At 52.7% G+C, this 27472-nt stretch overlaps 2 protein-coding genes across 2 annotated transcripts in view; both read left to right on the top strand.

The window, feature by feature from the left end:
- Window positions 1-21889, top strand: part of DPP3 (dipeptidyl peptidase 3) — a 24631-nt gene extending 2742 nt beyond the window's left edge. Inside the window, exons 2-17 of the mRNA XM_007944727.2 lie at window positions 1037-1126; window positions 2142-2279; window positions 2931-3005; window positions 3259-3352; window positions 7457-7587; window positions 7665-7795; window positions 7872-7930; window positions 10711-10905; window positions 11247-11359; window positions 11693-11785; window positions 12969-13031; window positions 13119-13243; window positions 13359-13479; window positions 14985-15164; window positions 19178-19340; window positions 21717-21889. Coding sequence (XP_007942918.1) covers window positions 1037-1126; window positions 2142-2279; window positions 2931-3005; window positions 3259-3352; window positions 7457-7587; window positions 7665-7795; window positions 7872-7930; window positions 10711-10905; window positions 11247-11359; window positions 11693-11785; window positions 12969-13031; window positions 13119-13243; window positions 13359-13479; window positions 14985-15164; window positions 19178-19340; window positions 21717-21889 — 1944 coding nt within the window. The remainder of the gene's footprint in view (window positions 1-1036; window positions 1127-2141; window positions 2280-2930; window positions 3006-3258; window positions 3353-7456; window positions 7588-7664; window positions 7796-7871; window positions 7931-10710; window positions 10906-11246; window positions 11360-11692; window positions 11786-12968; window positions 13032-13118; window positions 13244-13358; window positions 13480-14984; window positions 15165-19177; window positions 19341-21716) is intronic.
- Window positions 21890-23198: 1309 nt separating this feature from the next.
- The window catches only part of BBS1 (Bardet-Biedl syndrome 1), a 17049-nt gene continuing 12775 nt past the window's right edge, over window positions 23199-27472 (top strand). Inside the window, exons 1-3 of the mRNA XM_007944726.1 lie at window positions 23199-23245; window positions 23745-23818; window positions 23963-23997. Coding sequence (XP_007942917.1) covers window positions 23199-23245; window positions 23745-23818; window positions 23963-23997 — 156 coding nt within the window. The remainder of the gene's footprint in view (window positions 23246-23744; window positions 23819-23962; window positions 23998-27472) is intronic.

The following is a 27472-nucleotide window of genomic DNA, read 5'->3' as shown; positions in this document are numbered from 1 at the left end:
CCCCTTTGAACTTCGAGAAACTACTTCCCCTCTCTAGGCCTCAATTTCTCTACTAAAAGAACTAGTGTCTAGGGAAGTGCTTGTATGTGGAAAAGTGCTGCCTACGCATCAACTGTTTTCAGTGGGATTCTTTGGTTTGCAAGCATCAGAAACCCAGTTCAAATGGGCTTAAATGAGAAAAAGAATTATTGACTCACATAATTAGAAAGCCCAGGGGTAGAGGAGGCTTCAGGCACGGCTGGATCCAGGAGCTCAGTGATACTGCCAGGATGCAATCTTTGTCTCTCTTGGCTTTGCTTGCTTTCTTCATTTCAGTCACAGAGCGCCAGGGCTCCAGGCTTGGTGGTGCCTGGTATAAAACAGGCTTTTTGCACCTGGAAATTTCCTGGGTAGGGCTCATATTGGCCAGTTTGAATCTGATACCCACCCCTGAATCATCCCTGTTAACCAGGGAAAGTGGTGTTCTTTCTGCCCGAGCCAGATTGGGTGGCCGCTTCTGGAACTGGGTGAGATGCTCCTACAGAGGAAAGCTTGAGGTCTTATTCCCAGAGGAAGAGAGGATAGATTTGGGGTCAGCAGACACTGTGGAGTAGATGACAGAGCTCCTTCCGGCTTGAACACTGATGGCTCAGATACCAGCTGCCTGATGGGCTAGAGGGCCGAGGGCGGGGTTTCTGAGAAGGAGGTGGTTGGTGTTTGAACTGGGACCTCAGAGGCCAGCTGGAATGGCCACAGGTGGCAGCGAGATGGCCACAGGTGGCAGAGAGGGAGCTGGGGCTGGAGGAGGCAGAGGGGACCAAGCGCTTGGGCGAGTTTGGGAACCACAGAGAGGACAGTTTGGCTGAAATGGATGCGTGAAGATTGTTCTGTGGGAGTATGCTGGGGCTGGTTGGGAGCCTCCCAGGGTCTGGGTCCTGCCTCTAAATCTCCCAGCCTCACTCAGACCTGTTCCTATGGGGTGTTAGCCTCTCAGGAGAACCCTCCCTGGGGTCGGGGAGGCTGGGCTTCTGGGTCTCTGACACCCCCCGTCCCCCAGGCGTTCCTGGTCTATGCTGCCGGTGTCTACTCCAACATGGGCAACTACAAGTCCTTCGGTGACACCAAGTTTGTCCCCAACTTGCCCAAGGTGAGCTGCAGGAGGCCTGGGGAAAGTGGGAACGTGGGGGTGTGGGGACAAGCAGTAGGAGCCCTGGGAGGACCCTGGAGCCTGTCCCTCCCGTGTGTGAACACCTGGTGTGGAGGGAGAGAGTATTGAAGAAAGTTCTGGAGAATTCTGGATAAGGGGGCCAGGGGTCAGAGAAGGCAGAGGCCAGGGCTTGGAGTCTAGAGATTCAGGTCTCTGTCACGGGCCCCTCCTACTGCGGAGCCAGGCGAGGCTCGCAGCTCTCTGGGCCTCGGTTTCCATCTTTAATACCAGTAGTGGCTGTGTGGCCGCTGGGGCTGCCCGGCCTCGCTGAGCGTGCACCTTCTCACGTGGGAGGGCACCAGGAGGCACTTTCTGACTGTGCCGCCCCGAGGGTCGAGTGAGGGGAGGAGGTGGAAGTGCTCCGTGGACTCTTAGGTGCTCTCAAGAACAGAGCCTGTTGGTCATCAGTGGGGCCAGTGGAGAGGCCTGGGCCTGGGGACAACTGCCCTGGGACTGTGGGGCTCGAGCCCAGCCGACGGGGGAGGGGGCAGAGATGTCTCACCCACCAGGCCTTCTCAGATGTCCCCAGCTGAGCACTGGCGCCCTTGTTCAGATCAACGTCTGACTGGGGGGGGGCCCGACATTCGACGTGGCTCAGTCAGTGTCAGCCTGCAGGGTCCCTGGGCGACTCAAATCATTAAGTGCTTGCCCCCCCCCCCCCCCCCGCCCCCGACCAAAAGGTTGGTGGTTCAAACCTCTGGTGCCACCCAGAGGCAGCACGGAGGAGAAGCCTGGCGATCTTTCTGCGAGGTCACAGCCTTGAAAACCCTATGGGGCAGTTCTACTCTGCACACGTGGTGTCGCTGGGAGTCAGAATCAACAGCTGCTAGTGGGTCCGTGTCCCCGGCCCATGGGCCACCCGGTGAGCGGCCCTACACGGTGGGAAAAGCGTGTGGAGGCTTCGGAGAGCAGCTTTGAGGGTGTGGCTGGGCTGATGGCCTCCCTTCCCCCGCAGGAGAAGCTGGAGCGGGTGATACTGGGGAGCGTGGCTGCACAGCAGCACCCCGAAGAAGTCAGGAGGCTCTGGCAGACCTGCGGGGAGCTCATGTTCTCTCTGGAGCCACGGCTTCGACACCTGGGGCTGGGGAAGGAGGTGAGGCCCCCACCCACACAGGGGCGCGGCCAGCGTCCTGCCAGGCCACCTGCTAGGGGTGTCAGGGCCCTGGGTTTAAATCCCAGCTCTGCGGCGCAGGGGCGAGGCTGTTCCCTACCACTGGCCTCAGTTTTGTCATCGGTGGGATGGGAAGCATGTTGGATGGGGAGCCCTCCTGGTTCTCACATCCCAGGATGCTGGGTGCAGAGGAAGGCAGGAGAGAAGAGCTGAGAGAGAGCTTGAGTGAGCCGAGGAGAGAGGGTCTCAGGCTTCCGGCCTCTGGAGGATGCCCGTGGGGGTGGGGGACATGGGAGCTGGTTGGGTGGGCCACCTAGGAGAGGCTGGTGGGGTGTCTGGGGAGTGGGATCGGGACATTGGGGGCACACGCTGGGCAACTTGGGGCACTTGACTGAATCTGCTCCCAGATGAGAAAACGTGGACTCTTCTCCCGTTCTTTTTCTCTTTCTGATTTTTTTTTTTTTACACTTTTTCCCCCTTGGAAAGATGGATGAAAAATGGGAGAAAATGGTGGAGGGGGCTGGGTGGAGGCCACTGGCAGGAGAGGATACCACAGAGAGGGGTTCACCAGACGCCCTGCAAGCTTCTCACCTCAACACTTCTTCTTTCTGTCTCCCTTTCCTTCTCCAACAGGGAGTCACCACCTATTTCTCTGGGGATTGTACCATGGAGGATGCCAAACTGGCCCAGGACTTCCTGGATGCTCAGGTTTGGGGCTGGGGGCCTCAGGGAGGTGGTTTGATAGGGCGCCTCATCCCAACCCCCTCACAGCTGATGTCCGCTGTTAGCCTCGGCTCAGGCCTGGAGCCATTGGGTCCTTGAGGCGGAAAGACTCCTTGTCCGTCCACGATGCCGCAGCTTGCCTGTCTTTTCTCTGGTGTGAGCCTCGCTCCCCTCCTCCCAGCCCCATAGCCTTCTCGAGTTCTCACTCTCACCCAAGCCCCTGTCCTGGTCTTTGCAGAACCTTAGTGCCTACAACACGCGGCTCTTCAAGGAGGCCAGCCAGGACGGGAAGCCACGCTACGAGGTGCGGCTGGCTTCCGTGCTTGGCGCAGGTGAGCTCAGATCTGGGCGCCCCGTTCCCTGTGCTCCTTCTGATCCTTCCTTGGCATTCCTGGACCAGAGTGGTGGCGGCTGGACCTGGTTAACCTGTGTCACCACAGGAACAGTGACAGTAGCTGTAGCTGGGCTGATGGAAGGGCTATTGGGGGCTGAGCTCGGTGCCCTGCTGGGTGGTACCTGTGAGACAAGTGCCCTTACTATCATCCCCTCAAAGAAGACGCTTTTGCAAAAGACAGAGAGGGTAAGTAATTTGTCCAGTGTCACACAGCCATTAAATGTCAGAGCAGGATTCAAACCCCCGCAGCGTCAGAGCAGTGCTGCTGGGAGGTACCACTCAGTACTAGCAGGAACCCCGCAAGGAGGAGTCGGTCCTTCACTTGCTTTTCCACTGTGATCCTGAAGCTCAGAGGGGCTGAGTAACTAGCTCAAAGTTACCTAACCAGTAAGTGGGGGTGCCTGGACCTAAACCAGGTCTGTCTGGCTCCCCAGGTTCCTGAGCACCACAGTGGGGTACCACCTCCCTCCGGGATGGTGTAAAAACAGAGTTGCCCAAAGGTACTCTGGTTACCTTGACAGGTAGTGAGCACCCTGTGACCAGAGGTGTTTAACTAGGGGCCAAAGGACCAATAAGCAACATCATGAGGAATAGAAAAAATACAGGAGTTGTCAAGGATTCCATTACACTATATTTTTTCCACAAATAATACGTGCCTTCTGTATTTGTTTGCCAACTGCTATCTCCCCTTCAGAAACTTTAAAAAAAAATTGACACGGTGATACTTAGGAAAATACCTGGGTGGCCCATGGGCAGATAGATGTGGAAGGCATGTGTCATTTGCACAAAAACATATAGTGCTTGGATCAACAGTCAGCGCCCGTGGAAGCAGCAGTCAGGAAGTGAGACGACATACTGCACTGCACCAGTCTGCTGGCAGAGACCTCTTTAACATCTTAAAAAGCAAAGATCATCTCGATGACTAAGGTGTGCTTGACCCAAGCTGTGGCATTTTCGATCACCTCGTGCATACACCTCGTGGACGGTGAAAAAGGAAGACTGAAGATTTGAGGCATTCAAATTACGGTGTTGGCACAGAAAATGGAGTACACCGTGGACAGCCAGAATAACAAACAGACCTGTCTCGGAGGAAGTACAGCAAGAGTTCTCCTTAGAACTGAGGACGGTGAGACGCCCTCTGGCTTACTTTGGACATACTGTCAGGAGGGCCCGGTCCCTGGAGAAGGACATCATGCTCAGTAAAGTAGGTCAGCGAGAAGGGGGAGGACCCTGAACGAGACGGACTGACGCAGAGGCTGCAGTGAGGGGCTCAACACGCAGTGACTGAGCAGGGTGCGGGGCTGGGCGGGGTTTCTCTGTGCTGTACGTGGAACATTCTTGAGGGCACCTGATAGCAATGACAAAGGTCAGTCAATAGAGATACTCATTTGGGGTGAAAATGAAGCATGAGTTGTAGACTCGAGCTGGAGCCTCTGAGACCCCCCCCTTCTGAGTCAGAGGTCAACTCCAAGCCCCCTTTCCATGTCTCTGGCTCCCTTCCAATCTTTTCAGAGGCAGAAACGGCTATAATATCCTTCATCCCTGGCTCTGGAGTGACCGTAAAGATACAGGGGTGTGGAGGGGGAGACACGGGTGGAGTGGGGGAGTTGCCTTCCATGGAGTGACCGATGTTGCCACTGGCCTCTTACGGGAGCTTGCCTTGGAAACTCTAGATTACAGTTCTACCCTGAAACACACGGGGTTGCCGTGAGCCCGCGTTGACTTGATGGCACCTGGTTTCATGGGACAGGACAGTGGTTAAGAGAGTGACTCTGGAGCCGAGGGACTGAGCCACCAGTTGTTGACAGCTTTGTAACAGACACCCCCAGAATTTAGTGATAGAAAACCAGCCCTTTATGATGTTCACGGACTCTCTGGGCTGGGAACTTGGATGGGCCAGTCGGAATGGCTTGTCTGTAGTCAACAGCATCTGGGGACTCAGCCGGGAAGACGGGGGGCTGGGGGGTCCTCCACAGCTGGGCCTGGAACCATCTGAAGGCGCAGTCCCTCACCCAGTGGCAACAGATGGTCACTGTCGGCTGGGACCTGGGCCAGGGCTGTCGACCGACTGAGACATTTCACGTGGCCTCTTGATACTGCTCACGCTGCCTGGGTTCTGAGAGTAAGTGTCCCAGGAGAACCAATCAGGAGCTGCTTCTCCTTGTAGGACCTCGCCTCAACAGTCACCTGGCATCACTGCCACGGTCGCATAAGCATGCCTGGCTTCAAGAGAAGGGGATGTAGACCCCCACCTGTTGATGGGAGAAGTGTCAGGGTCACCTTGAAGAAGAACCCGTGAGATGGGAGATACTGTCACTGTCACTTTAAATATACCTACTGCCCTGGGTTTGAATCCCTGCTCTGCCACTTGCCACCGGTGTGACTTAATCTCTCGGTGCCTTAGTTTCCCCATCTGTAAATGGACATAATAGTCGTCCCTCTCCTGTAGGGTTGATGTGAGGAATAAACCGGTTAACACGTCCAGCTGACTCACAGCGATGCGTGTTACACAATATATATATATGCTGCTGTTGGGTTGCTGTTGAGTCAGTTCTGGCCCGTGGCGACCCCGCGTATTACGGATCGAGACGCTGCCCAGTACTGCCCCATCCTTACAGCATTTGAGCCCACTGTTGCAGCCACTGAGTCAATCCACCTTGTGGAGGGTCTTCTTTTTCGCTGACCCCACTGCTTTACCGAGCATGACGTCCTTCTCCACGGACTGGTCCCTCCTGGTCACACGTCCTAAGTACATGAGACAAAGTTTTGTCATCGTTGGTTCTAAGGAGCCTTCTGGCTGGACTTCTTCTAGGACAGATTTCTTTGTTTTTCTGGCATTTGATGGTATTCAGCATTCAAAACTCAGCACCATCCTTCAAAGGCATCCACTCTCCTGTCTTCCGTATTCCTGTCCAGCTTTCACATGCATATGAGGTGATTGAAAATGCCATGGCTCGGATCAGGCGTACTTTAGTTGTCAAGGTGACATCTTTGCTTTTTAACACTTTAATGAGGTCTTCTGCCGCAGATTTACCCAATGCAGTACATCATTTCATTTCTTGACTGCTGTTAGTACATACATACACATACACACACAGGTATTTTGTTGTTGCTATTAATAATATACATAGCAAAATATGTATTGATTCAACAGTTTCTACAGGTACAATTCAGCGACATTGTTACATTGTTTGAGTTGTACAGCCGTTCTCAACTTTTTTCCCTCAGTAGCCTGAGCGCTGCCTCTAAGGTTCCTGTCTAATATTTCAAGTTGCTATTGTCAATATAGGAGCTCGGGTAGCACAGTGCCTAAGGCATTTGACTGCTAACCAGAGGCTGGTGGTTCAAACTCACCAGCCATTCCTCGGAAGGAAGGTTTGGGCAATCTACTTCCGTAGAGATGCCGCTTTGGAAACCCAAGGAGGGGTTGCTATGAGTTGGGTCCAACTCCACGGAAGTTTTTAATTGTCAGTATGATCCCATGTAGACAATTTTCAAAAAAGCATAATACTTAAGGCAGACAGTCTTTACTAGTTAAGCTAAACTATTATTTGGTCGTCAGAAGACGTCAGGGGATACTTTCAGTTTAAGGTTTAAAGATTATCTCAGGGCCGTTGTTTTGGGGCTTCCCCAGTGTCCGTGGCTCCAGAAAATCTGGAGTCCATAAGAACCTGAAATTCTGTTCTGCATTTCCCCCCCTTTTGATCAAGATTCTTCTGTAGAATTTTTGCTCGAAATGCTCATTAATGGTATTTGGGCACCAGCCAGTTCTTCTGTTCTCATGGCAATGGAGGTAGTTGTTCATGGAGGTAATTAGCCACATACTCTGTTTCCTCCTGTTCCTGACTCCTTCCTCTGTTGCTCTAGGCAAACGATTATATATATGTGTATATGTATATATATATTTGGAAGGTGAGAGGTCGTCCTATTTCTGTAGGCAGTGGGGAGCCATTGAAGATCTTAGAGTGAAGGAGTGCCAAGTAGGAAGCCTGCTGGGATGCTTTACGCTGGCTTTTCCCTGAGCGATCCCTCTTGCCCTCAGAGCCTGCTCCGGAGTCGGAAGTGACTTCCAAGCTGAAGAGCTACGAATTCCAGGGGAGCTGTTTCCAGGTGACGCGGGGGGACTACGCGCCCATCCTCCACAAAGTGGTGGAGCACCTGGAGAAAGCCAAGGTAGGGCGGGTCAGGGGTACGGGCTCAGGACCCCACTGAGCAGCAAAGGGGAGTGTGACCCAGCCTTGTTCCCCCAGGCGTATGCGGCCAACAGCCACCAGGAGCAGATGCTGGCCCAGTATGTGGACAGCTTCACCCAGGGCTCCATCGAGGCTCACAAGAGGGGCTCCCGCTTCTGGATCCAGGACAAAGGTCCCATAGTGGAGAGGTGAGGCGACCTTGCCTTCATCCCGTCTCCACCCCCTCCCGCCCTTCTCTCCTCCATCTCTGCCTTCTCTCCCCAGTTACATCGGGTTCATCGAGAGCTACCGTGACCCCTTTGGTTCCCGCGGAGAGTTTGAAGGTAACCTTGGGGGTGGAGGGAGGTCAGGTCAAAGTCCCCTTCCCCTCCCCCTTTTGCAGTATTTACCACCAAAATAAACCAAACTCATTGCCATCAAGTCGATTCTGACTCATAGCGACCCCCAGTGGATTTCCAAGGCTGTAAACCTTTACGGAAGCAGACTTCCTCATCTTTCTTCCGTGGAGCAGCTGGTGGGTTCAAACCACCGACCTTTATGGTTAGCAGCCAAGTGCCTTAACCACACCGCACCACCAGAGCTCCTTAATAACAGTAGCCAGCACTGACCATTTACCACGTACCAGGCTCTGTTGTATGGCGCTCACCTTTATTGATTCATGTGGATGTCATCATCCTATGTGGGTTTTTATCCCCACTCGACAGGTGTGGGAGTTGAGGCCCAATGGTGGGTGGCTGGACCCAGGCACCCTGACTATCTGCACTCGGAACAGACTTGGGGCCAGATGGACGAGTGTTCCAAGCCCAGCCTTGTCACTCACTGGCTGCCTGACCTCGGGCCACTTAGCCCGACCCCTGAGCATCAGTTACCCCTTCTGGCTGGTGTGGGAAGTGAGATAATGCGGGCACACTGCTTAGCATGATGCCAGCCACACATAGGGAGCTCCAGGAATGGAATGGCTATAAGCATTAGTGTTAGGCTTGAACCAGACTCATCCCAGGGCCTCACCCTCACCGCCTCGCCCTTGCGGGACCACCTGTGCAAGGCAGGGCACCCGGCTTGAGGTTATAGACTTGTCTCTGCCGGCGCTTACCCTTCCCTGGGATGTAGCGTCTGGAGTGTCTGGGTGCCAGAAGCCAGAGAGATTAACCTGGGAGGGAAGTTCCAGCAGCCCGCAGAGGCTTTGATCTGGGTCCATAGATCCCTAGGGGCCTGGCTGGAGAAAAGATCAGCCCTAGCACACACACACAGACAGACACACACACCCCAGACTGTGGTCTTTAATCACCCTTCAGGCCTAGAACTGAACTCACGGGTAGTTCAGCTTTCAGCCAAACAAGACAGGCTGTGGGGTGAACATCACACCTGGGAGGTACACACTCCTTACAACAGTCAGCCTCAGAGTGATCTAAAGGGTAGCTTTTGGCTGGGGATAAAGCTCAGAAGGCAGAAAGGGATAGGAAAGAATGAGGAATGGGAACCACAGGGCGGAAGTGGGACGAGAGCTGCTACAGCGTGGGAATTGCAGTCTTCGTGAAACAAAACGTGAGCAGTGGAACGGAAAACCAATTTGCTCTGTGAACTTTCACCCAAAACAATAAAAGTTAAGAAAGAAAGAAAATGCTGGAAAAACTACCTTTAAAAATAGTAATAAAGTAAGCAGGTTGGATAATGAGAAGGACAAAAACAAGATCATCGATCTATGGCTTTCCTTCAGCAGCTCAGCCAGCTGGCTGGTGGCTAAGACCCCAGGCAGAGTGTACGATAGCCCAGCCTCCGCCTCAGAGGCCATGGCTGCAAAGACCCCTCGCTCCCTCCCTTCCCCCTTTTAAAAAGAGTGCATTGTGATTCTTAGAAAGGTATTCATGTTCATGGTGAAAAATTAAGAAAATACGGAGAAGAAAAAAAAAGGAACTGAGATAATACCCACCCCCAGGTTAATACTTGATATGCACTTTGTCTTTTGTATACAGAGCTTTAAATGTTTAAGTGTATGTAATTGAAATCCGTATTTGTTGTAAGTAATTGAACGGTACAGGTGGATGCAGGAGAGAAGATAAAATCCCGCTTGTTTGCCCTCCCCCACCCCGTCCCCCTCCCCAGAGGTCACTGCAGTAAACGGTTGAGAACATGGCTGTCCACCGTTGTCGGAAGCACTGATACCCAGAGGTTACTTGTAATTCATCCAGGGAAGTGGGATTCTGCCCTTCATATTATTCTGCTGCTTGCTTTGTTCATGTAACAAGGTATCTTGGCTATCATTTCCTATCAGTACATACAGGCCTGCCACATGCTTTTAAATAACTAAAAAAACAGTTGCTGTCTGGTTGATTCCATGCAGCGTTAATAGGAATGACATCAAGACGGGGTCTGTAAGAAGCAGCAGGACTCTTGCCTGCAGGACGCCGACCTGCCTTTAACGTGCTAATGTACATCGAGAGACTCCTAGATGCTGGAGATCGAGAATGCAGTGGTGCCCAAACTTGTTTGTCCTCGGAACTCTTTCTTTATGAAGGATCTCAGAAAACGTGTTCCATAGAGTACAGTTACTACTTGAGTTAGGAGCTCTGCAACGATCAGTCACAGCCCCCCTGTACCTCTCCCTCACTCTCTCCAGCCATACGGGGCATCTCATGGTTCCCCTTTGCTCAGGGACACGCCCCCTTCCACTTGGAATCTGGTCCAAACCCCTCCATACCAGTTGCTGTCCGGTCGACTCTGACTCGTGTCAGACTGTGCTCCGTAGGATTTCCAGTGGCTGATTGTTTGGATGCAGATTGCCAGGCTTCTCTTCCATACTCCCTGCCTCCCACCTACAAACTCCTTTAAGATCCACAGTTGCCCAGCGAAGCCTGTCTGTGCCCCCGTCCCCCTGAAACATCACTTGTTTACTACTTTATTTGTCTGCTGGTCTTTGACCTCCGTAGAGGCAGGAACAGGCCTAGGTCGCCGCCCTCGCCAGCAGCCAGCACGAGGTTACTGGGTTTGGCAGGCATTCAGTATATATGCGATGGGTGGAGAGCTAGCTGGAGAGGTAGCAGGATGGTAGGGGACAGCGGACTCCTGCCCAGAACCTGGCACCCACGGTCACGCTCCCCTGTAGGCTTCGTCGCCATGGTGAACAAGGCCATGAGCGCCAAGTTCGCGCGGCTGGTGGCGAGCGCGGAACAGCTGCTGAGGGAGCTTCCGTGGCCCCCAGCCTTCGAGAAGGACAAGTTCCTCACCCCCGACTTCACCTCCTTGGACGTCCTCACCTTTGCCGGCTCCGGCATCCCCGCCGGCATCAACATCCCCAACTGTGAGCTTCCGAGACCTGGCCCCCACCTCCCAGTCCTCTTAGAAACAAACCAACCAACCCACTGCCGTCCAGTCAATTCCGACTGGTAGTAACCCCCATTGGGTTTCCGAGGCAGTAAACCTTTATGGAAGTAGATTGCCCAGTCTTGCTTCCAAGGAGTGGCTGGTGGGTTTGAACCTCCAGCCTTCTGTGGGACCTTCATTTAGAATTCGTCCCTGCCCTTAACATCCTCCTTGGCCACAGACTGCCCCACTAGTGTCATTATCCCAGCCCTGGTCCTCTCAACTAGACTCCCTGTCTGTGACCCCTGACCTTTGCTGCTTTGCCCTGTCCTCCCCCAGATGATGACCTGAGGCAGACAGAAGGCTTTAAGAATGTGTCGCTGGGGAACGTGCTGGCTGTGGCCTATGCCACGCAACGGGAGAAGCTGACCTTCCTGGATGAGGATGACAAGGTGAGCTCTGGCTGCCCAGGTGGCAGGATGGCCCAGCTGACCCGGGAAGGCTGCCCAGCCCAGAGGAGAGCGTGGCTTCAGGCCTTGGCTCTGCCGTTTCCTGGCTGGATGCTGCCTCGGAGCCTCCGTTTTCCCATTTGTCGAGCAGCGGAGGCAGCACTGGGCTCTCGGTTCACTTCCGGGAGGAGGTGGCTGTGTGGTGCCCAGTGTGCCTGGCATGCGGTCGGCCTCCATCCAGCGTGTACCTGGGGTTGGGCCCTCGGGAGGGGACGTGTGTGGGCTGTGTGCCCGTGGCGGGATGGCAGACAGTGTGGTTCTCTGATGTCTTGGCAGGACCTGTACGTCCGCTGGAAGGGGCCCTCGTTCGACGTGCAGGTGGGGCTGCATGAGCTCCTGGGCCACGGCAGCGGCAAGCTCTTTGTGCAGGTGAGTGTGTGGCTGCCGGCCCAGGTGGATCCTTGCTCCAGCCCCCTCCCGGTGAGCAGGGAAGACCCTGCCTCATCCTCCCCCAGGATGTCCCAGGAGCTCTGGGACTGAGGGGGTGCTGGGGGCTCTCCAGGACCGTCCAGCTGCTGTCCCCCCCCCACAGTCTTCTCACCGGGAGGAATTGACTCACGCCCTGCGAGCGTGAGCCTGGGCAGCCCCAGAGGCCCGTGCTGAATGCAGCTCTGTCCGTCCTCACTCTGCTGTTCCCTGGAGCTTGCACCTTTGCAGCTGTTAGAGGGAGCCCCTTCCTCCCCAGAGCAGCCTCTTCCTGCCAGTCCATCAACTAAGGCGGCCCCACTCAGGGAATAGGAAAAGGGCAGGCCGAGAAGAGTGTGTTAGGGATGTAAGTCCAGAGCTGCACCGGTGAGAGGAGGAGGCAGGCGCAGGGCGACGACCCCAGGGAGAGTGGGGCTCTGGATTGGACCTGCCTCCCTGGAGGAGCAAGGCCTAGAGCTGGGCCTGCAGGGACAGGAGGACTCGAGAGGACGGTGCTGGGGGCAGCAGCCTGGTGTAGTGCTTCATCCAGACTCTGAAATAAGAGGGAAGTGGGGACAGATGTGGCCACCGTGTGGCCTTGGGTAAGTCACCTGCCTCCCTGAGCCTCAGCTGGTCTATCCGTAAGCTGGCTTCATGCCCACTGCTGCCTGGGTGGTTGTGCAGAATGAAAGGGAAGCCCTCACGCTTGCCAGGCACACAGTAGGCTTCTGATGTGTGTGCCAGCTCCAGTGTGGAACTTGTAGCCTGAGCCTCGGTTTGCCCGTCGGTAAAGTGGGGTAATAATAGAACCTTTGGAAGGAAGTTCACTCACTGAGGCATCCTAACCTTGGCCTGGAGCACAGAAGTATTGGGTCTTGGGTGACTCTGGGTGAGTCCTGCTGTCCCCAGGCCTGTTCCCCTCTCTGTGTGGTGGGGGAGGTGGCTCTGGTCCTCCCCTTGCCCAGTGGCTCCGAGAAGGCAGCGGTGTCACGGGACTTTGAGGGTTGGTGGTATCGAGTGTTGCACCCGCTGCTCTTGCCATCAACCCGCTGTGCCCCTCACTTTCCCGAGCCAGGGCTGAACGCCTGAACCAGGGCAGGGGTACCCTTTCCTCACTCACCCCGTGTTCACAGCACTTCTCCCACAGGATGAGAAGGGAGCATTCAACTTCAACCAGGAGACTGTGATCAACCCAGAGACGGGGGAGCAGGTGAGCAGGGGAGCCCAGGCTGCCAGGCAGGGGGTGTGAACAGGATGGCAGCTGCCCCTAAGCTGCTACCTGGGCTTCCCCTTCCAGATCCAGAGCTGGTACCGGAGCGGGGAGACGTGGGACAGCAAGTTCAGCACCATTGCCTCCAGCTACGAGGAGTGCCGGGCCGAGAGCGTGGGCCTCTATCTCTGTCTCAACCCCCAAGTGCTGGAGTACGAGCTGGGGGCGAGGAGGGCGGCTGGCAGGAGCCAGCACTGGGTGCAGGGGGGCTGGTGGGAGGCAGATCTGGGGCAGCCCCTGACCTCCCTGCCACCCCTGCTCCTCCAGCATCTTTGGCTTCGAGGGGGCTGATGCGGAAGACGTGGTCTACGTGAACTGGCTCAACATGGTGCGGGCTGGGCTGCTGGCTCTGGAGTTCTACACCCCTGAGGCCTGCAACTGGAGACAGGTGGGACGGAGGGTCCGTGGGAGTGAGGAGGGGGCCTGCAGAGGGTGCCAAGGCCAGGATTCTAGGCACAAGGACGGGACAGCCGTTCCTAGGTGGTAGGAGAATTGAGCGTAAGCCCAGAGGCCACTGCTCATGGGCCCAGTCGCATCCCCTTCTGAGTTTCACTGTCCCTGGAGAACGGAATGATAATCTCTCTCCCAGCCTAGCTTTCAGGGTGAATCTGATGAGCACATTTGACTACTACTCCTCCTAGCTAAGGAGCTCTGGTAGCATAGTGCCTAAGGCACTTGATTGCTAACCAGAAGGCTGGCGGTTCCAACCCACCAGCCACTCCTTGGAAGGAAGATGGGGCAATCTACTTCCGTAGTGATTCTGCCTCGGAAACCCAAGGAGGGGTCGCTATGAGTCGTGTCTGACTCGACGGCAGGTAACAACAACAACAACTAATGGCTAACTTGGCCTGGGTGGTACAAACAGTTAAGGTCTTGGCTACTAACCAAAAAGTTGGTGGTTACCATCCATCCAGAGGCCCCTCAAGTGAAAGCTCTAGTGGCGCAGTGACTAAGGCATCTGACTGCTAACCAGAAGGCTGGTGGTTTAAACCCACTGGCCACTCCACAGAAGGAAGACTGGGCGATCTACTTCCATAAAGATTGACCGCCTCAGAAACCCAATGGGGGTCTCTGTGAGTTGGAATCAACTCGATGGCAGTGGATTTGGTTTTGGTGATCTACTTAAATCAGCCCTTGGGAACCCCGCAGAGCGTAGTTCTGCTCGGACCCACACGGGGACCACCTGGAACAACAGCCGCCTCACCGAGGCTTACTCTGCCGTGCACAGTGCTAAGCACTCACCATACGTTAACTCACTTATTCCCAGTATTAACCCCAGGAGCTGAGTCCTCTTGTCATCCTCGTCTCAGTGATGAGGAAGGTGAGTGACGTGCTGGTGCGAGGCAGAGCCAGGACTAAACCCAAGCCTCCTGCCCCCCGAGGCTCTGCTCCCCACCCCCAGGCCAGACCGGCCAGGGGGATGCATGGGACAGTGCGTAGGAGACGCACTCAGCAATAGAGATTAAAAAGAAAAAATAAAAAAAGCACACAACGAGGAGGCGGGAAACTTAGGTCTGAGTCCTGCTTTTTCCCTGGGCGTCAGTTTTGTCATCTGTGACTCGGGCACAGTGATGCCTATTTGTCCTCCTGTTGAGCTCACACTAGACTGTGGAGAAGGTGTGAAGGGTCCTGGCAGCCAGGGGCCCTCAGGGGATGGCTGTCATCAGGGAAGACCTGGAGCTACGGGGGGTGTGGTGGGTGACCACAGGGGAGCCCTGCCTGGAAATGGCCTTCCTGTCCCCCAGGGCAGCCTGTTCCTGGTGAGAGGAACAGGCAGAAAAGGACCCCCTGGGAGGGGGTACAGTGGTAACTAGCTGAGAAACAAGCACATACTATCTGTCGGGCCTTGGTGCGGGCACTCGGCTGCAAACGTCTCTTCCCTGGTTCCGGCAGGCCCACATGCAGGCCCGGTTTGTGATCCTGAGGGTCTTGCTGGAGGCTGGTGAGGGGCTTGTTACCGTCACTCCTACCACAGGCTCCGATGGGCGCCCAGATGCCCGCGTCCGCCTGGACCGCAGCAAGATCCGTTCCGTGGGCAAGCCTGCCCTGGAGCGGTTCCTACGGAGACTCCAGGTAAGCGAGGCCTCTTGCCTTGGAGGTCCCCCAACCCTGCCTGTCTCCTCACCCAGTAACACCTCCCCAAAGCCTCCTGATAACTTTTTCAGTCCATGTACCAATCACTCCGTCAGGCTGTGTACTAGTGTATACGTGAAACCTGTGTGCAGCTGTTCGCCACAGATTAGTAGGGAACCATATTGGATAATCCATCCCTGCCATACACCGATCAGTCAGTCAGTCTGGATGCAGATGATTCATTCAGTCTGGATACCAGGCATTCATTCAAAGTATATGCCAGTCATTCCTTCAGCCTGTATATTGGTCATTCATTCAGTCTGTATGCCAGTCATTCATTCAAAGTATATGCCAGTCATTCCTTCAGTCTGTATCTGAATGTTACCAGGTGCCAGTCACTGAGAGGAACATGGAGCTCCCAGTGCTGTGAGGGAAGGTAGAATAAGGTGGACAAGAGAAAGTCCAGTAATGACAAGAGCTATAAGGACGGTAAAACTGGTGATGTGACAGCAAATGCGATGGCGGGGAAGGGAATGCAGGGTGCCCTTAGCCTAGGTGACCAGGGGCAGCTTGGAGGAGTGATGTCTGAGCTGAGAACTGAGTGCTTCGAAGGACCTGGCTCTGAGAAGAGCTGAGAGCAGAAGGAACAGAGGGCTTATAGGCCCTGGGGCCCCAGTGAGCTTGCTGGGTGGAGGGACAGATAGGCCTGGGGCCTGGCGAGTGACACAGAGGAAAGACAGTGGTCAGCGCAGCCCTGGTGTCCTGCCCACCAAGCTGGCAAGGGCTGGAGCCCTCTGAAGCCAGTGCTGGGCTGTGCCTCCCTTCCCAGGTAGGGATGCTTAGAATCGGGAGACCTTCTGGGGTTCTGGTGCCAATGCTCACCACCTGTGTGATGGACAACACGCTTTGCCTCTGTGACCTCACTGTTCTCCTGTCACTTGGTTAGGGTAAATGAACCACCACATAAGGGTCGAGTGAAGCAGCAGTGGAAGGCACTGCTAGAATGGCCTGTTAGCCAAACTGGGAGCCCCTGGGTGGTGAGGATGGTTAAGCATTTGGCTAGTGACAGCTCGGCTCAATTTGAATCTACCCAGAGGGGTGCCTTGGAAGAAAGACCTGAGACCTGCTCCCTAAAGGTCATGGCCCCTGAGAACCCCATGGACCACAGTTCTACTCTGACACACGGGGTCGCCGTTTGCTGTGAGTTGGAGTCAACGCACCGGCAACCATGTTTTTCGTTTTTGTCATCTGAGCCGGTGCCGCACAGAGTGTGGTCCTCAGGGCAGCAACATCAGTGTCACCCAGGAACAGGTTAGAAGTGCAGGCCCTCAGGCCCAACTCCCGACCCAGGAATCCCCTGTTCACTAGCCCTCCAGGTGGGTCCGATGCTCCACAAAGTTTGAGAACCGCTGGGACGTCACCCGGAGAGAGCAGTACCTTCCAGGGGACAGGACCTGCTGGCTCTTTCAACCGGCAGATACCTTTTTTTTTTTTAAGTTTTTATTGTGATTTGGGTGAAAGTTTACAGAACAAATTCATTTTCCATACAGCAATTCACATACACTTTTTATCATGACATTGACTGTAATCTCCTACAATGCGACGGCTCCCCTCCCACTTCCTCCCCAGTTACCTCTTCCCAGTGTCCATCCCTCCATGCACTCCTGCCCCCTGAACTGTCTCCCTGTGCATACACAGCCCTTCTATTCTCCCATGATTGATTTCTCCCAGGAGTGTATCTACCTAATGTAGATGTTCAGCTCATATGCTTGTCTTTTGTTTGGCTGGAAGCCACAGGAGTGGGTTCTGTTCCAGACCTGAAGGGCAGCTAGGGGCCATAGTCTCAGGGGTTCCATCAGGCTCCATCAGACCAGCAAACCTGGTCTTTTTTTTTTTTTAATGTGATTTTGAGTTTTGTTCCACATTTTTCTCCTGCTCTATCCAGGATCTTCTACTCAGATCATCCTCCAAGTGGTTGACAGTGGTAGGTAGCTGGGCACCGTCTAGTCCTTCTGGTCTCACGGTCATGTAGACTGAGCATGGTGTGGTATACCAGTTGCTTGGACTAATTGTTTCCATGCTTCTTTGTCAACCTGCAGATATCTCTTTATACTCCCACCTGTTTCCAAAAAAGATTGAAGGCATTTTCTTTTAAAAGTAAATGTTTGACCATTAAAGTAAAATTAGAAATTAAAAACCAACAGCTACCAAACACAGTGTTGTGGTTTGGATTGGAGCCCGGAATGGAACAGAGACAGGAGTGGCAAAGCTCACGGACTCTAAAGTCTGTCTCAGTGCCATTGAGTTGATTGGTCACATAGCAGCCCATGTGACAATAGAACTGCCCCCGTAGGGTTTTCTTGGTTGCAATCTTTATGCGAGCAGATGGCCAGGTCTTTCGTCCGTAAAGCCACTGGAGGGGTTCAAACTGCCAGCCTTTTGGTTAGCTGCTGAGCACTTAACTGTTAGGCCACTGGGGTTCTTAAATAAAGTTAAGAGCTTAGTTGATAGCAATGTACCAGATGTTAACATAGGGAAACTATGTGAGGGGTACATCTCTGTGCCATCTTTGCAAGTTTTCTGAACATCTAAAATGATTCCAAAATCAATAAAAAGTTTAATATTGATAATAAATCATTTGATGGAGGAATCAAATCTTCCAGCTCGTAAGCCAACAGTCAGTTGTAGCTGAGCATCGAACTGGGGAGGAGAAAACACAGGAGGAAGTTGAAGGGAAGGAGGAGGAGATAACCCAACCCAAAAATAAGCAAAAATCACGAACAGAAGAGGAGAACAAATAGTCCATCTCCTCACAGGAAGATGCTCAAGCTCATTGGTCATCAGGGAATTGTATCTGAAACCACGTGAGATGCAGTGTGTCCCCCCACCCCCACCCCCAGCTTGGCGGAAATTAAAAACTGCCAACACCAGCCTCATGGACCGAGCAAGGAGTGCAAATCACGCCTCAGCTTCGGAAAACACGTTGACATTATCTCTTAAAGCTGAAGAGCCATATAACCTATGGACCACAGGTCTAAGAAACCTGCATCTGTGCATCAGAAGACATACAAGGATGTTCACAGCAGCACTTCACAGCAAAGCATTCAGATTGTGTATGAACAGTAGAAGAGATTAGGTCACCATGTGTTTGTAAGTGGAGTACTACACAGCAGTGAAAAGGGTGAACTTCAGCTGCATGCATAACATGGATGAAACTGAAACAGGATTTGAGCTGAAAAAAATCACACGGTATGTAAAGTTCAGGAACAGGCAAAACCTTTTACTATATTGTTGAGAGTAAAACTCGGAACGCAAGGGAATGATCGTTGACAGCGGGTTCCTCAGACAGTGGAGGAAGGAGGGGCCAAAAGGATGAACTCTTACGTTGGATGGTGATTGTAAAGAGGGTGATGATAATGTCTGCTTTGTTTTCAGATCAAATGAGAAACATTTACTTCAATTTAAGAGGCATTTACTATGCTACAGGAGCCCTGGTGGCACAGTGGTTATGTGCTTGGCTGCTAATTGAAAGGTCGGCAGATCAAAACCACCAGCGCTCTGTGGGAGGAGAGTGTGGCAGTCTGCTTCCACGAACATTACAGCCTTGAAAACCCTGTGGGGCAGTTCTGCTCTGTCCTGTAGGATCCTTAGGAGTTGGAATCGCCTTGATTGCAATAGGTTTCTTTACTATATGCTTAAACACATACACAACATTAACCAATTCTTTTTGGTACAGTGATGCTATATGTATCTGCCATCATTCAGTTTATCTGCATTTCTCACTTACTCTGCACAGTAACACTATGAGAGAGGAGATACTATTCCCATTTAGGAATATCAGCTCAGAGTGGTCTAGTAATTTGTCTGAGGTTGCACAGCCAGCAAGTGGCAGAGACAAGCATTTTGCAAATTGTCCAGGGCTGGGCGCAACTGGCCGTGGGTCCTGGCAGAGCTCTGTGGGTGCAGGGTAGGGCACCTGTCATAGACACTTCCTCCTTCCTTCCTTCCCACAGGTGCTGAAGTCCACAGGAGATGTGGCTGGAGGGCGGGCCCTTTATGAGGGGTACGCGGCTGTCACGGACACACCCCCCGAGTGCTTCCTCACCCTCAGGGACACGGTGCTGCTGCGCAAGGAATCCCGGAAACTCATCGTTCAGCCCAACACTCGCCTTGAAGGTAACAGGCTTTTGAGTTCCCTTTGATGGGGGATATGCAGGGCCTTTGGGGAGCACACAGGAGTTCTGGAACCCACCTGGGGGTCCAGGAAGGCTGTCTAGGTGGCCTTTTCCCTCCCCGTGCAGTGGCCCTCCCCGTGCCAAACCTCAGGCCAAGCCTTGGCACCTCCCCCTAATGCCACCGTACACTGAGGATCATGCTGGTAGTATGACGACAGCAGGGGTTTAAAAAAGGAGGGCCGGCACACCAGGTCTAGGAGAGCAGTGAGACTCCAGGCTTAATGGGGAGGCCAGGTCGCGTTACCAGAGTCAGAGGGATCAGGTGCCCCGGAGTGAGGTGAGGTCAGGCAGCAACCGGGACCCAGCAAGCTGAGTGGGACCCAGGGGACAGTGAGACTCGGTGGAGGAGATTAGCAGCCCCTCGGTCCCTCCCCTTTCTCAGCATTGATTCCATTTCAGAAAGCCCTGAGCCTGCCTACACTGTGCTCAAACATTCTATATGAAAAGCCCCTGGGGTCCTGGTGCCTTTTCTTACCTGTCTTGTGTCCGGGAGAGCGAGAACAATGAGTCCCCAGCACCTAGTCCGGGGGCTGGCACACAGGACCTGCCCAGCTTCACATGTGTGAAAGAATGAATGGTGCCAGCACAGAGTAAATGCTCGTTGGGTGGACAACACTGTCATGAGGATACAAGCAGCCCTGTGCAAGCCACTGGGGATGGAGAGGTGAATGGACCCGGGCCTTGCCCCCTGCTCTCGAGTTGCTCACAAACCATTGGGAATAATAGGACATGAGGCTGAGTACTAATACAAGGAAAGCCTTAATGGGGACCCCAGAGAGGCAGACACTTAGATGGGGAAGACCGCCTCCACCTTTGAGGTGATCACAGAACTTTCTGGGAGGAAGTGGTAGTTAAACCGAGCCTGAAGAGTGGGTTGGACTTTCTGAGGTAGTTGTGATGAGGATGAGGAGAGGATGTGTGGTGGTGGTATCAGTGGCTACCTTTGGAGGACTTCCGTCTGTCAGGCACTAGGGAAAAGTTGTCCTTGCATTAACTCCTCAGTGAGGAAGGTGCGATTGTGATCCCCCATTTTCCAGCAGGAAACTGAGACACCGAGGGGCTGTGTCTTTACCTGAGGTTGCACAGCCAGTAAGTGGCAGAGCCAGGATTTGAACTGGGGCCATCTGAACCCGGAGCCTATAGTCTTAGGAACTGTACGCAATGCCTCAGAGCACGGCCCAATGCTGTGAGTGAGAGAGCAGTAGAAATGTGTTAAAGGGAAGCCCTGCCCATCAGCATTCAGGGTACAGCCCCTGAAGTGAGTCTACAGAGGAGGAAATAGGCTTGTAGATGGTGCTGCTGGTGGCAGCTAGCGTTTGTTGAACGCTCACTCGACGCATTGCTGTTTTGAATCATCACCAGGGTGCCTCGAGGGAGGAGGCACTGTGCTTATCCCCACTGAACAGGCTTAGGGGGCTTGAGACCCTTGCCCAAGTCCCACAGTAAACAGAGGTGAAGCCGTTGCTGGATTGTGAGCACCAGGAGGCAGGGCCAAGCACTGTGTCTCCTTTCACCTAGCACGGCATCCAGTGGGTGGCATTACACAATCAACCTCTAGTAAGCAAAAATATGAATGAATGAATGAGTAGTGATGTATCACTCTTTAATACTCCCTTCCTCAGAGAACTAAGGAGCTCTGGTAGCGTAGTGGGTAAGACGTTTGGCTGCTAACCAAAAGGTCAGCGGTTCAAACCCACCAGCTGCTGTGTGGGAGGAAGATGGAGCAATCTACTCCCATAAAGATTTACAACGTTGGAAACCCAGTGGGGGTTGCTATCAGTCAGAATTGACTCAGTGGCAGTGAGTGGGTTTCAGAGGACTATGCCCACTTCTTACTTATTGACGTGGTGAGGTTCCAAAGATCAAGTTGTTAGGCAAAAATCAGCATTATGCAAAAATGGAGGATGACCACATCATTACATTACTGCCAAATTACATCATGTCGTAACTGCCAAGCCACGGAGAATCATGGCCCAGCCAAGTTGACGTATGACCTTAACCCATCACAACCAGTGTTACTCTCGTCTTGCACCTTGGTGTTCGTTACTGCCAGACATACGTCGTTAATGCTGCCAAACAGTCAGATAGTAGATTTTTCACTATTGTCATAAATGGGAAATGTCAGATAACGAGATAGTCCCTAAGTGAGGAGCAGGTAGATCGTGAGGATTGAATGAGAGAGTGGACCGGAAACATTGGGCACGATTTTTGGACATGGTTAGAGACTGATCACAGCTGCAGGTCCTACGACTGCAGTTATTTCACTTGTCTATTCAGACCTTTCTCTGCTGCTCTTTTCTGTCCATCCTCTCTGCAGGCTCTGAGGTGCAGCTCCTTGAGTACGAGGCCTCAGCTGCTGGCCTCATCCGATCCTTCTCCGAGCGCTTCCCCGAGGATGGGCCCGAGTTGGAGGAGATCCTCACGCAGCTGGCCATGGCTGATGCCCGATTCTGGAGGAGCCCCAGTGAGGTCCCAGCTGGCCAGGCTTGAGGAGGATTTGCGTGGCCCTTCCCCTGCTCCATCAAACCACGGCTGCAGCAGCCCTCCTTTTGAGCGTGTATTTTGAGGGGCTGGGGGAGGCGCAGGAGCTTGGACCTTGGTGCTACCTCGGCTGAGGGTGGTGACACTAAACCCTTCCATTTGTCAGCATTTGTCCCAGTTGACAAGATGCTTCCCCTCTGTGACTGTGTTCGATCTGTGCTGCCAGCCAGGGAGTGGGCAAGGCAGGGCTCCTTACCCTGTTTTCCAGATGAAACGGAAGTTCAGAGAAGTGTCTAGATCCTGCAGGTGGTACATGACAGAGCCAGGACTCCAAACTTTTTCGCCAAATCCAATGCTCTTCATGTGTTAACTTTTGTAATCAGAAAAATAAATACTAGAAATAATCACCTTCTTTACAGTGCGTGCTAGTCCTCTCTGCCTTTTGTCTTCTTTCTCATCTGCATCTGAGAGGTTGGTGGGATTAAGGCCTGGGGAGGGGGCAAAATCAAAAACTACTCCAGCTGCTCTGGAGTCAGTGCTGACTGATGGTGACCCCGTGTGCTGCAGAGACCTGTGGTCTGTAGGACTTTCATAGCCGGGACCCTGGAAACAGGCTGCCACGTCTGTCTTCTGAGGCACCTCTGGTTGGGTTCAAATCACCCAGCTTTTAGTCAGTAGCTATGTGTTTAACTGGTGGCCACCCAGGGAGTAGGGAGGAGACAAGAGGGTCATTTTAGCCTCCTAGTTACCACAGTTTTTGACATCCTTTCAAATAATGGATATATAGATGGTCCTTTGGCATTTCTCGCATTTTAAAATATTCCAGGAGTACCTCCCTACTCCCCCCAAAAAATGGAAATTCTAGACTTGTCAGAATTCTAGGATTTCCTCTCTGCATTGCCCCTTAATCTTTGTGCTTCAGTTCTCTGAGCCTAGATCTCTTCGGTAAGGTCTAGGGTCAGAAAGGACCTGGTGCCTTCCCAACTAGGTTAACCATGAAGATGACTGGATGAGGAATTGGTTATGTTTATTAAGCAGAAGGGCCCTGGTGCTGACTCAGACACTGCAGGGCCTAAAAACCGGGAAAGGCAGACGGCAGCCCCGCTGGCAAGGAGCAAAGATAGATGAGCTAGGGGGAAGGATTGCCCCCCGGAACCTTGGCTAACCGTGCAATGAGGTCTGCGTACCCTGCATGGCAGCGTGACCCGGAAAACTTCGCTCCCGGAACCTTCCTTACGAGCACCTCGCCGCACCCGAGCGCAAATGGAGATGCGCGGCTGCGGGGGCGGAGCCGGTTGCCAGGGCGACGCCTACGAAGATGGCTGCTCCAGCTTCATCCGATTCCGACTGCGGCCGGACTGAGAGGTGAAGGCCGGCACCCTCAAAGCCTACTTTTCCGCAGATGTAAAGAGAGTGCCCTGGTCCCTGGGATCTGGGCTCCTGCGGTTTTCGGGCGGCGTTGGCAGTTCTTCCAGGGCTTTTCGCAGATAGGGAACCAGGCCCAAAGAGTGCGCGTGGGTTTGGCTTGAGGTCTCTCGGTGTCAGAGGCGGAGCCTGGACTCGGACCGCGAAGTTTGTACCCCCAGTCCAGCGCTCCTTGCACACCTATCCCTCAAAGACCAAGAAAAAAAAAAAAAAAAACTCACTGCCGTAGAGTCGATTCCGACTTATAGCGACCCCTCCTTGGGTTTCCGAGGCAGTATCTCTATGAAAGTATATTGCCCAACCTTCCTTCTGAGGAGTGGCTGGTGGGTTTGAACCGCCTGCCTTCTGGTTAGCAGTCAGGTGCCTTAGGCACAGTCGGCTGCCCCTCCCATGGGACTCAAATATTTCCCAACTCTCTCTCCCCCCCGGCTCCCAACAGTGAGGCCAACTCGAAATGGCTGGACGCGCACTACGACCCCATGGCCAACATCCACACCTTTTCTGCCTGTCTGGGTGAGTCTCTGGAACCAGGAAGCCCGGGTTCTGGGGAGGATGGGAACGGGGTCAGATAACGGTCCCTCTGTGAAGCCTCGGGGCCCTGAGCACCGATGTCCTGGCACCCAGCACCCTGGCTTATGGCCCTTCTGTGTTTTCCAGCGCTGGCAGATTTGCATGGGGACGGGGAGTACAAGGTAAGCAGAGGGGATTTGGGGGTGGGGGTGGGGGTGGGGTGGACAGCGAGGCAGAAGACACCTCAAAGTGAGGTTTCCTGATGGATCCAAAGAGGCTCAGCTAATCCGGAATTCACATGTCCTGTGACATGTGAATTCACATGTCCAGAAAACAGCAAGATGCTCTGGTGGTGCAGTGGTTAAGGCATTCAGCTGTTAAATGAAAGGTCCCCAATTCGAACGCACTGGCAGCTCTGCAGGAGAAAGATGAGACAGTCTGCTTCCATAAACACTGACTGTCCTGGAAACCCTATGGGGCAATTCTCCTCAGTCCTCTAGGGGCGCTGTGAGTCGGAATCAACTAGATGGCAGTGGGTTTTGGTGAAAAAGCGCAGTGTTTTGTTTTTATATGGAAAGGGAAGTGAGCCTCTTGATGTCATAACTCAGATTACAGAAAAATAATGCAGAACATGACGACCCTTTGCTGGAAGGGCACAGGCTGGGGGCAGGGTGTTAAAAGCTGGAGGGAACTGAGGGTTTGTTTTTAAATTGTAAATTGGATGAAAGTTCACACAGCAAATTCATTTTCCATTCCATAGTTTCATGAAGTGATTGCAATCCCCATGTCACAGCTCTCTTCCCACTTCCCTCCTGTGGTTGCCTTTTCCCTGTGTCCTTCTTTCCTATGCACTCCTGCCCTCTGAGCTGTCTCCCTGTGCAAATGCTGCCCTTCTGGTCTCCCATGGTTGATTGTTCTAAGGAGTGTATCTACCTCATGGAAATGTTCACCTTTTATGCCTGTCTGTTGTTTGGCTGGAAGCGACAGGAGTGAGTTCAGTTTCATGCCTGAAGGGTGACTAGGGGCCATAGTCTTGGGGGTTTCACCAGTCTCCAGTAAACTTGGTCTTTTTTATGATTTTGAGTTTTGTTCCACATTTTTCTCCCACTCTATCCAGGATCTCCTGCACTGATCCCTTTCCAAGTGGTTGACAGTGGTGGCTGGGCACCATCTAGTTCTTCTGGTCTCAGGGTCCTATAAGCTGAGGTTTGCATGGTTCACTAGGCCCTTGGACTAATTGTTTCCATGCATCTTTGGTTTTCTTCATTCTTCTTTGCTCTGGATAAGGAGAGACGCATTGTCGCATCTAGGTGGCCACATGCAAACTTTTAAGACCCCACTCACTACTAACCAAAGTAGGATGTAGAAAAATGTTTTTGTGTAGTATATTATGTCAATTGAGTTTGATGTCCTCTGTGACCATGGTGCTGAATCTACAGGCCCAAGAGCTCGCTCCCTCGGGGTGGTTGGCTGTGGCTCAGAAGTTATTGTAACTTTGCCCCCTGTTAATTCTATTTATATGGACATTCTTACAGCACATATGTATGTAGACATATCTTCTGCCAAACATATATGTTCATGGGTATATTCCCTTTTGCCTGGTACCTCATCATTCCGCCTCTCTGTGTGTGTATCCACCTGTAGATTGATGTTTGTTCTTAACTAATAATGCAGGATGGTGTATAGAAAAGGGTTCATCTTTATTGTCAGTACCTCTTGTGGACCTCTCTGTGTCTTCCTTTTCCTTAATGTTATTGTGTTGGTCACTCACTTTTGGTATGTTGCCTTTCCCTTCACCCAAATCAATACTTGTCCTTAATATTCCCTCCCATCAACTGGTGAAACCCAAATAAAGTTTGTAGTTTAGTTGGGAAAAATAAAGTTCTCTTCCATCCCTGGTAACTGATAAAGTTTTCTTCCATATGTAAACCTTTCTTTGACTTTTTACGATAGTGAACTAATAGAATATTTGTCCTTCTGTGATTGACTTATTTCACTCAGCATAATGTCCTCCAAGGAGCTGAGGGGTTTAAGTTTATCAAAAGGGCCTAGATTTTAAGATTGGCCATGAGATGATGATTACTGAACTCAAAGATGGGTGTAGATGACTCATTATTCAAAACTCTTGATTTTGGTATATGGTTGAAAATTTTCTCTAGTCAAAGGGTTAATTTTACAATTTAATTTGATTTAAAGAGAAAAAAGCAGGCATGTGTTTTTAAGATGTTGGGAGACATACTGGGCTAAAAGGAAGGAAGTTAACATGTACTGAGCGTCCGTTTCTGGACTGGCCACTCTGTGAGCCACTGTCACGTCCATAGATCTTATTCATCCTCATTTTCTTAATGGGAAAATTGGTTCACTGAGGCTGAGTATTTGCTTTAAGGTTACTGAGCTTGGAAGTGGCAGGCCCAGGTCTCTCCGATTGCAAGCCACATGCTTGTCCCACTGTAGCCTAGCCCTCACCATGGGCAGCGACTCCACATGGGAGTATCGTGTGGGTGGCTGGAAGATAGCCCTGGAATCCTGGCCCATGTAGAAAGTGCGGTGGTGGCTTCCACCCCCAAATTCGCATCCTTACAGCATTCTGTCATTTGGCAAGCATCTCGTGAGTCTCCAGGTGGGTTGGGTATCATGAAGACACCAAGTTCAGAAATGAGATGTAGATGCTTTTGTGAATTTATCCGTGATACTGGGTCAGCAACAGGTTGGTGCTTCTCAGTGGGTTGACAGCAATGAAGGGTGGGGAAGTCACAGACACAGCAACTAGGAAAAAAAAAAAAACCACCTCACTGCCATCGAGTAGGTCCCGACTCAGAGCAACCCCTCCTTGGGTTTCCAAGACGGCATCACTACAGAAGTAGATTGCCCAACCTTCCTCCCGAGGGCTGGCTGGTGGGTTTGAACCACCAGCCTTCTGGTTAGCAGTCATATGCCTAGGTAAATGCTGTTGTGTAGTAACTTGTCTGATAGCCAGCTTCTTCCCTGCTGATTCCCAGCCTGGCACACAGTCGGTGCTTGATAGCCGTCTGCGGGATGAAGGAGTGGGTGCTGCGATATAGGGCATGTAGAGAGGAGGAGGGAGCCCCAGGAGGAGAGCACTGAACCCGGTGTCGAGGCACCAGGAGGCCGCTGGGCAGTGAAGAGGATGGATGAGGTGTAGAAAGAGGGTAAGGGAGGGAGGACGGGGGAAAAGCACTGGAGAGGCCCAGAGGCTTGCAAGTTCATGGCATGTTTAAACCAAAAAGTGAGTAAATCTGGGGTTAGCAAGTTGAGGCCAAAATACAGTAGTAGTTAAGAGCACTGGGTTTGGATTTGGCCAGTCCTGGCTTCTAGTCCCATACTTACTAGCTGTGTGACTTTGGGCCATTCACTTAACCTCTCTGAGTGACAGCATCCTTATTTGTGAAATAGGGCTAATTATAAAAAACCCACTGCCATCCAGTTGATTCCTACTAACAGCGCCCCTACAGGACGGAGTAGAATTGCCCCATAGAGTTTCCAAGGCTGTCGGTCTTTGCAGAAGCAAAGCCCAAACCAAACTCATTGCCGTGGGGTCGATTCCAACTCACAGCGCCCCTAGAGGACAAAGTGGAACTGCCCCACAGGGTCTCCAAGGCTGTCAGTCTTTACAGAAGCAAAGCTCAAACTACACCC

This window comes from Orycteropus afer, unplaced genomic scaffold (assembly GCF_000298275.1).
Source record: "Orycteropus afer afer isolate SDZICR_OR568_19922 unplaced genomic scaffold, OryAfe1.0 scaffold00130, whole genome shotgun sequence".
Taxonomy (NCBI): domain Eukaryota; kingdom Metazoa; phylum Chordata; class Mammalia; order Tubulidentata; family Orycteropodidae; genus Orycteropus; species Orycteropus afer.
This window is presented reverse-complemented; position numbering and strand designations above follow the sequence as displayed.